The sequence below is a fragment of the Myripristis murdjan genome, chromosome 19, assembly GCF_902150065.1.
Source record: "Myripristis murdjan chromosome 19, fMyrMur1.1, whole genome shotgun sequence".
NCBI lineage: Eukaryota > Metazoa > Chordata > Actinopteri > Holocentriformes > Holocentridae > Myripristis > Myripristis murdjan.
The window spans coordinates 28288110-28297235 of NC_043998.1; the positions used below are offsets into that span (position 1 = coordinate 28288110).

Sequence of the window (9126 nt, forward strand, 5' to 3'; positions counted from 1 at the left end):
TTCTGTTGAGCCGGTCTGGTTCAGAGCTGAACCCGAGAACCAGAGAGCAGCGAGGTGCTGGGGCCCGTTGTTCAAAGGTAATCTGATCAGATTTCGGTAATCAGATTGGATCAAACCTTGAAAATGGCTTTTTCAAAAGGGAAAGAAGGATTCTGCAATCAGATTAGATCACGTAATCCAATCTTGTTTTTTTCTGGGTCAAATCTTCAGTTTATGTTGTTCAAAACGTTTCACTTTGATCCAAAAAAAACAGGATTATCTATCTGTCCCATTTAAAGCACTGGTAATCCGGATTTGGTAATCTTGAAGACTGTGTATCTGGATCTGGGTGATCCAATCCCATGTTGCTTCCAAAAACTGGCATGAAACTTAGACGGATTCTCTGATCCTGGATAGCAAAACATGGGATTTCCAAATCCGGATAATTTTAATCTGGATTCCATTTTTTGAACAACTGGCCCCTAAACACATCTATCTGTCTGTCTGTCTGTCTCTCTGTCTGTCTCTCTGTCTGCCTGTCTGTCTCTCTCTCTGTCTGTCTGTCTGTCTGTCTCTCTGTCTGTCTGTCTGTCTGTCTATCTGATGTGTGTTGAATGTGCGAGGATCACATGACTCGATCTTATTGGCTGTGACGCAGATCAATATAGATGAGAACATCATCAACATACGTGATCACTCTGCACCGCCACACACACACACACACACACACACTCTCACACACACACACACACACACAGACACACACTAACACACACACACACACACACACACACACACACACTCACACACACACATACACACACACACACACACACACACACACACACACACATACACACACACACACACACACACACACACACACACACACACACAGCGGCAGCAGGTCAGGTAGCCTCCATCCACAACAGGAAGAGGAGGGAGTGTCAGGGCAACACCGTGTTACCATGGTAACAGTGTTTACACAGTAAACACCGTGTTACCATGGTAACAGTGTTTACACAGTAAACATGGGCTGTGTTTGCAGACTCGCTCACGCAGTGTCTGAGGAACTTCATTAAACTGTATCCCTCCGCCCTGACGGAGCGCTCAGCAGGAAATAGTCCCAGTCAACGTCTTTACCAGGAACAGCTGAGGATCCCACCGTGATGTTTACCATGTTGTTGTTGTTGTTGTTGTTGTTGTTGGTACACTGTGATTAACTCTGTTGATCATGTCCCTTAAATTCAAAACAGAGACTTAAGATGGAAAAAATAAATCAAATAATGTAAAATAAACTTGAATCAAACTCTGTTGACACTAGCAACATTAGACTTTTATTCTGAAAGGAGAAACAAAGGAACAGTCAGACTGTCAACCAGAATTACAAAAATATTCCATCTGTCAACTTGTACATTCAACTTCCTGTTTACATCACTTCCTGTTTCAGTAGAGCATTGTTACATTGCACTTCAGACTGCAGCGTTGCTAGGTTACAGCAGCTAACGCACAGCAGCTAACAAGCTAGCCGGGTTAGCTGACGCTGAGTTAGCACCGGCTAACTCAGGCTAACCAAGCAGCTAGCAGCCAGGCAGGAGGACGCCCTGCTCTGCTCCAAGGTGTTAGCATGCTAGCAGCTAGCCTGTCATTAGCCTAGCCCTGCTAACATGACTGACTTTAGTGTCGTTCACTTCCTCAGAGAAGTAAAGACTTTTCTTTAAAAGGCAGTTTGACACTGCGTTTGCTGCGTTAGCCGCATTAGCAGCATTAGCACTGTTAGCACTTCTAGATGAAGAAAACATTAAAGTGAATCAGTTCTGATTTCTCTGCTGCTTAGCATGCTAACTCCTGATGCTAACTCCTGATGCTAACTCCTGAGCACAGAGCAAAGCCCCGCCCACCGAGACCTTCTGGCAAACTTACTGAGACACCAACCGTTTGTGGTTTCCCAGGAAACAAACAAACAAACAAACAAACAAACAAACGAAGGTCTCAGATTCCGTCCATCACTTCCTGTCACATTCTCTCGTTAACTTGACTCCGCCCCCAAAAATACAAACCCACAGAGCCGCTGATGGAGAGTTTGGCCGGTCCGCCATGTTGGCTCCACCGTCCTGCCGAGGCTGTTGCCATGGAAACAGCTGATGTTTTCAAGTGTCAGAGGCTTGTACTTCCTGCTAATATCAGGTTACCATGGCAACAGGAGGAGCAGATGTTGGCTGCTGGGAACTCATTTCCAGAGTTCTTTGTCTGCTTGTGTTTGTGAATTTGAGAGGCGTTCGAGTGCCGCTAACTCTGCAGGAAATCTGATGTTTTGCACCTGAACAGGTGCATGCAGGGGGCGGGGCTTAGCAGAATGATTAGCTGTGATGCTAACAGGCTAGCAGCCAAACTCTCCACAGGCTCATCACTTCCATCTGGTTCACTGCATAGGAGTTTATTTACACACACACACACACACACATACACACATACACACACACACACACACAGCAGTAGCAGCTAGCACAGTTAGGTAAGAGCACTGGAAGAAAAGGCGTTTTAAACCGCGGCGGCTACAGGAGCAAACAGGAAGTGCGGGTCGCGGGTTCTCTCGACTCCGCCTGCATCAGTAACCATGACAACAAGATTTATCTTCACCACTATTAAAAAGGAAAAGCTGTGCCTCAGAGCTAAACCGAGACGAGGAGTTTTACTGTTATTTTCCTGCGGTGGGGTTCTTAGCATTGTTAGCATTCCTAATGAAAGCAACGGTTGGTGTTAGCCACAAGCTAACAGCCACTTGGCTACAGCAGCTGACGGTCCCTCCCTGTTAGCATGAAGCTAACATCTGCTCAGTTTGTTGATGATGCTGCGTTCATGTCCCGTGGGAATATTCACTGCAACAAAATGCCTCAGGGCAACAACACCGCCGGGCCGACCGGTTCAAACCAGTTTGGTCCCATCAGACTCCCAACACCGCCGGGCCGACCGGTTCAAACCAGTTTGGTCCCATCAGACTCCCAACACCGCCGGGCCGACCGGTTCAAACCAGTTTGGTCCCATCAGACTCCCAACACCGCCGGGCCGACCGGTTCAAACCAGTTTGGTCCCATCAGACTCCCAAACCCAAAGCACCTGGAGGCAGGAAGACACCAGCAGCACGTCTACTGCATCAAACCAGCAGAGGGACAGAACATTTTCAGAGCAAAGAGACATCGTCCTCTTTCACTTCTTCCTGCATGACATGAACGAGGCAAACACACACACACACACACACACACACACACACACACACACACACACACACACACACAGGACTTCCTGGTCAGAGGTTTGAGCGAAGCGCTGAGGCAGGAAGCGTCTGCAGCTGCTGCTCTGCCCTGGTATCATTTGCCTTCCATATTTAGGGTCACCGCCAAACTGTAAACATCATAATCGAGTCAAACCCTCGCTCCTCCCAGCCGCCCTGGCTTCCAAAATGACGCCGCAAATAATTCCACTCGTTTGGAAGCTGGAGAAGAAGAAAGTGAACCCAAAACAAAACATCGTCCTTCATCATCTCCAGGTCAACATGGTGAGAGGCGCTGTGCCCGAGGCATGGTGCACAGTGTGCAGAGTGTGTGTGTGTGTGTGTGTGTGTGTGTGCCAGCAGGACACACACCTCTACAACACACACACACACACACACACTTCCAGCCTCATTGCCTTCACTGAAGCAGACTCCATTCAGGAGCTTTTCAAATGTTGGAAAAACTGGATTATTAGTTTCATGGTTTTGTTTCTGTAGTTGCAGGACTGGTGTGGGAGGTTTTAAGCCATGCAGCGTTCTAAAGGGTTCTCCACCCAGCGAGGGTTCCTCTCACATGCAGCCGCAGACAGACTTGACCCAAAACCTACGAGTGCACGCCGAGTCGTCCTCTCTACAGCAACTTCTTCACTTCAGGTGCAGAAGAATGTGAGAACATTTACCTCCGTGTGCAGAGCAGCCGCCCTCCTCATCATCACCCTAACCTTCATCACGCCAAACTGTGGGCGGGGCTTTTGTGGCCGCCGCCAGACGCTGTTAGTTTACGAGAAGGTTCCACGGTTCTCGCTGTGCACCTGCTGCAGAACAAAAAAAAACAAAGTGTTTCACGGTCAGCCATGGTGTTTGTTTACATTTGGCGTGGAGCTTCTGGGACGTTTGAAAAGTGAAAATTTTTTGACCCTTTATCATAATGATCATTAATAAATGCTAAATTGATAGTTAATTAAACTTAAGTTAATACTTATTTACTCTTAACAATGAAATGATAATATTTATCTACTTTTTACATAGTAAACTATTCAACAGTTTATTGCAGCACACATTTCAACATGTTATTTACTATATTCAGTATTTGTTAATGATTACATAATGATTTCTAAACCTTGAAGAAATCAACAAACATCACATGGCAGATATTTGATAACACTTTGTTAATGTGTAATAACTGGCTTGTAAAGCAACTATAAACATTATTTTGACAGATATTATGAAGTTGTAAGTGATGATTATGGTAATGAGTTAGTTAATAAAGCTGCCAGCGGTGAGTCTGAGGCCGTCAGAGGTTGACAGTGAACGTTCATGCAGTGAAACTTGAAACATTACTTGGATGGCCTTCAGGAAGCTGAACATCTTTAGTGACGCTGCTGCAGCTTCAAACGTCTGACTCACCGCCTGCTGCTTCATTATTATGGACTTTAGATTCAACTTCATAACATCTGTCAAAGTTATGTTTATAGATTGTTTACAAACCAATTTTTACCCATAAACAAAGTTCACAAAACAATCAACAAAATGATTTCTTAAAGGTTTACAAATCATTACATAATCATAAACAAATAAATAAAATGTTATAATCTGTGCAAGAATAAACTGTTAATACATCATTTACTATGTAATAAGTCAACATTAATTATCATTTCATGTTAACTGTAAATAAAACCATTAATTAAAGTTTAATAGCTACCAATTTACCATTTATTAATGACGGTTATTGTAAAGTGTTCCTGAAAATCTCAGCGGGGAACCCTCTCTCTCTGAATGGACCGCAGCGGTGATGTCATGACCAAGAGGAGAAGCAGCCAGCCAATCAGAGCCTCCCATGTCTCTGCAACTTTATGAAGACACTTGGACAAGAGCTGGTCCACTGCTGCTGCTGAGGGGAACCAACACTACTGTCTGCTCACTGTTAGCTCATTAAACCAACACAACGGTGTTAAAGGAAAATACCAAAGCATTAAAAAACACAATATTTGAATGTTAAAATCTCTGCAGCTGCAGACGTAACAATAGCCTCTGGTCCTGCCCACAAACAAACAGTCAGAGCAGAGCGACCAATCAGCAGGCTGATGATCAAATCCTCCCGACAGCAGAAGATCGCAGAAAAAACAACAAGACTCATCGATCGTGGAGGTGAAACCCAGCCGGATGAAAACAAACACACTGCCGGGCCGGACAGTTTTTATCAAGTTGCTGCTGGTGGAAGAAACTCCTGGAATTTCAACAGTTCCAGTCCAATCTTATATATAAATATATATATATTATATTCAAATTCAGTGGTAATGAACTGGGACTTAAAGGAAGATTCATTGTGTCTGCAAGGCTGTTTTCTTGTTTTCTGGTTTAATTTCTGCATGCCAGACGACATCAGTCTGAGGAAACAGAATCTGCGAGGTGACAGGAAGGACTGACAACCACAATGTTGGGGCTCTGACCCGCAAACAGAAACTCACCATCCTAATACAACAACTAAAGCTGCGGTGGTGCGTTATAACCTGCATATAAAGTGACATCAGGGTTGAAACTTCCTCGAGCAGCTGCAGTGACACCACATGGTGGCGCTCCTGGGACAACACGGACTAAAGTGCAGGTTCAGGTCTGTTTAGTTTCTGGGTCTCATGCCACGAGACAGGGATGGGCTCAGTTCACTTTGAGTTCAGTCGATTCTCCTTAAATTATCAATAATGAATAATTAATTAATTTGTTATTGAATATAAACCTTCATTGGCATTTTAAAATTCAGGGTTTTATTTTTTAAGAGGTCACTGGATGAAAAAACTGAGGGGATTTGAGCATGGATTAAACAAAAAATGAATTTTGATTTTCTCCCAGAAATGAGGAACTCATTAAGGAGTGGAGTGTGCGTTCAGGGGAATTTTAAGGTAAAACTAAGGCCATGTTAAGGGTTTTGTGTTTCATGCTGTCATCGTCAGTCTCTCTGGAATGAGCCTAGTGACTCATGTGGAATGTAAATGCCACACAAATGTGTTCCCGTTAGAACACTGAGCAGATGAATGTGATTTGAGAAGGTCCTGGTTTGCTGAACTCAAGGTGAACTGAGCTCCGAGCTGAAGGCATCGAGGTTCAACACGAAGGAAAGGGCAGCAACACTTTTCACTTTTAAAGTCTGAAGTGTTTTCCTGTTTTTTTTTTTAGTCGACAGCACAAATTTATAAAGTAAAATTTTCTGTCTATAACACTTTTTTTGAGACCCTATTGTTTTAGGGTAGAAAGAGGCTCATTTGAGGCTTCTTAAATCTTTTGAACACAGTGTTTTCGGCTGGTACAGTAAGCCTTTCTGTCTAGGTGCTGAGCTGTTTTGAGACTTGCACATCCTGAAGGTGAACTCTTTGTGCAGAGTCAATAATCCAAGCGGAAGGGAGGGGATATGTGTTCAGGAAGAAAGAAGGAAATAAGGAGAAAGTGCAGGAAATGCCATCTTGAAGAACTGGAGAACTCCACATCATTGAAACAGATGTGGAGTCTGTGAATCCTCCTTCTCTCCAGCATCTTCACACAGTTTTTCAAAATCAGGACACGGATGCTCCTGCCATGTCCACATGAATATAGATTTTTCTGAAAACACAACTTTACTCATCCTTTTGCCTATTTTTTGAATAACTCCTTCCAGGTCTGATGATTTCTGAAAATCTCTCTGTCCACACAGGAACACAGAAACTCATCCGTCCCGTGGACGAGGGCGTGCGCAGAACATCAGTTTGTTGCTACAAATGCAAGAGCCAGTCCACCTCCAAACGTCTAAACAACGTCCACACCTTCAGGGAACATGAGGTGGGCTGATGGACACGAGGCTGAGCGGTTCATATGGACAGAGAAGGAGGTGGAGCTCCTCCTCAAAGTCACACGAGTCGACGTTGTTGAAAAGAAGTGCAGGATCAGAGTCTGAGGTTGGCGTCTTGCTGGGAGCAGGAAGCAAAGAAGACGTCACATTTATCAAACTGCTTCCTGTTCAAAGGCTACACCACAGAAGAAGAAAACACTCCACTCTGGAGACATTTTTCCCAGAGTTGAATTTTCTGTGAGCAAAAATGCAATTTTCATGTGGACAGAAGGTGGAAATGGAAAGAAAAATTTGTGTTTTCAAAGAAATCGTGTCTTGTGGACGTAGCTTCAGCTGGTGGAGTGTGAGGCTCATTAAATCCTTTGGATGCATGTCATGTTGGCTGGTCTTGCTATAAATAAGGAGCCTTTGAATCCTTATGAAAATTCTCTGTGACGTCATAAAAACACATCACAGCAATGTGTAAGTGACTAAACATCCTTGGGAAGTCTCATGAATCTGTCTTAAGCTGTCTGAGGTCTTCTAAAGCCTCGTGGAGCTGAACACAAGGCCTTGAAGACCTAATGAATCCTCGGCAGGTTCACAGAGTCTTTTTGGTCCTTGTGGAAGAATTATGGAGAATTATGAAGTTCAGTGATTCCTTTGGATGCTTTTAGAAAGCCCTTATAAATCCTTTTTAGGTCTTTGTGAATCTCTTTTTGTGTGCTACTCAGCACTTTTAGTGCAAAAATGGTCTCCGGCAACAATTGTCGCATTTGCAAATTAGAGGCCTTTTGAGACCTTAATGACTTGTTGGGTTGTTCTTATGAATCTTTATATATTTTTAAAGAAGCTCCCATGATGTCTGTTAAACATTTGCTGGAATATTTTGAAGCCTGCTGTCCTGAGACCAGCTGTTCACTGACGTGAGTTAGGTTTGTTGCTGTAAAGAGGTGTAAGAATCCCACAGTGAATCCAGCCACCACATCTTACAAAATCCAGAGGGTAAAGCACTGACTTTACATCGCTTCTATGAAGATCCAGTGAATCTTTTACAAAGATTTACAATTGTTTTCTTTCCATCTGTGGTTGTTCTGGTTCATTCATTTCAGTAAAACAAAATAGAGTGACTGAGACATGGAAAATGTCCTGTGGCATCCTCACCAGTAGGGAGTGGTGTTCTCTATGCGCCCCCAGCTCTGCCACTCGGGGAATATCCCAGCCGATGTCCTTGGGCTTCCAAATGGATCAAACTCCACCTCCGACCTGCCATCTCCTCCTTTCTCTCTCGGGATGTCCAGCCCTGTGCTTCTGTCGGCGCCCCGGGTCACGTTGCCGTCCAGCTCTGATGCCAGCAGCCGGTAGTTGTTCCCGTGGTTGTTGTCCCAGAAGGTCTGGTCCTGAGCCTGGTACTGAAGGCAGAACTCCACCCGCTCAGATGGCTGCAGGGCCTCCGGGACCGGGATGGAGAAGGAGAAGGTGTCTATGTCTGGACAGCCATAGACGTTGTTCAAATACCGACATGGAACGTCCTGGAAGGAGCGCCATGAGTCGAAGGTGATCCGGACTGCGACAGATTTCTCAAAGCCGATGTTTCGGACCTGGACAGTGCCAGATAGCGAGTGCTCCTGGACAGAACAGCTCTCCAAGCAGACCTGCTGAGCTTTGAGTCGGTTCCTCAGGTCCAGATAGTCTGCAGCCGGCTGGGTAAAGTCCAGAACCAGAGCAGAGCCTCGCTCCGCAGGACCTGACAGAGAAACATACAGCAGAGTCAGAATCCTGGGAGTTGATTAAAAGACATTTACCAACCAGCACCACGAAAACAAGAAGAGGTCAGCGAGCATCTTGACAGGAATAATTTAGAGAATTTCCCTGAGGGATTATTTATTTGATGTTTAGCATCTTATGAACTTTTGTTGTGACCACACGGCTTTCCTCTGGAAGTCAGAACACAATATTTGAAAAGGAGTCACACTCAAATTTTCATTTTAAACAGAAGCCATTGGTTTTCATCGGTATCATCACTCATGGGGAGGATTATTCTTATTTTTCAAGATCTCTTCATGTCTCCCTCTTCCCA

General features: G+C 44.6%; 1 protein-coding gene across 1 annotated transcript in view; it reads right to left on the reverse strand.

Moving 5' to 3' along the window:
- Positions 1-1290: 1290 nt before the first annotated feature.
- LOC115377564 (protein phosphatase 1 regulatory subunit 3C-B-like) overlaps positions 1291-9126 on the reverse strand; it is a 10572-nt gene continuing 2736 nt past the window's right edge. Inside the window, exon 3 of the mRNA XM_030077377.1 lies at positions 1291-8793. Coding sequence (XP_029933237.1) covers positions 8207-8793 — 587 coding nt within the window. The 3' untranslated portion in view covers positions 1291-8206. The remainder of the gene's footprint in view (positions 8794-9126) is intronic.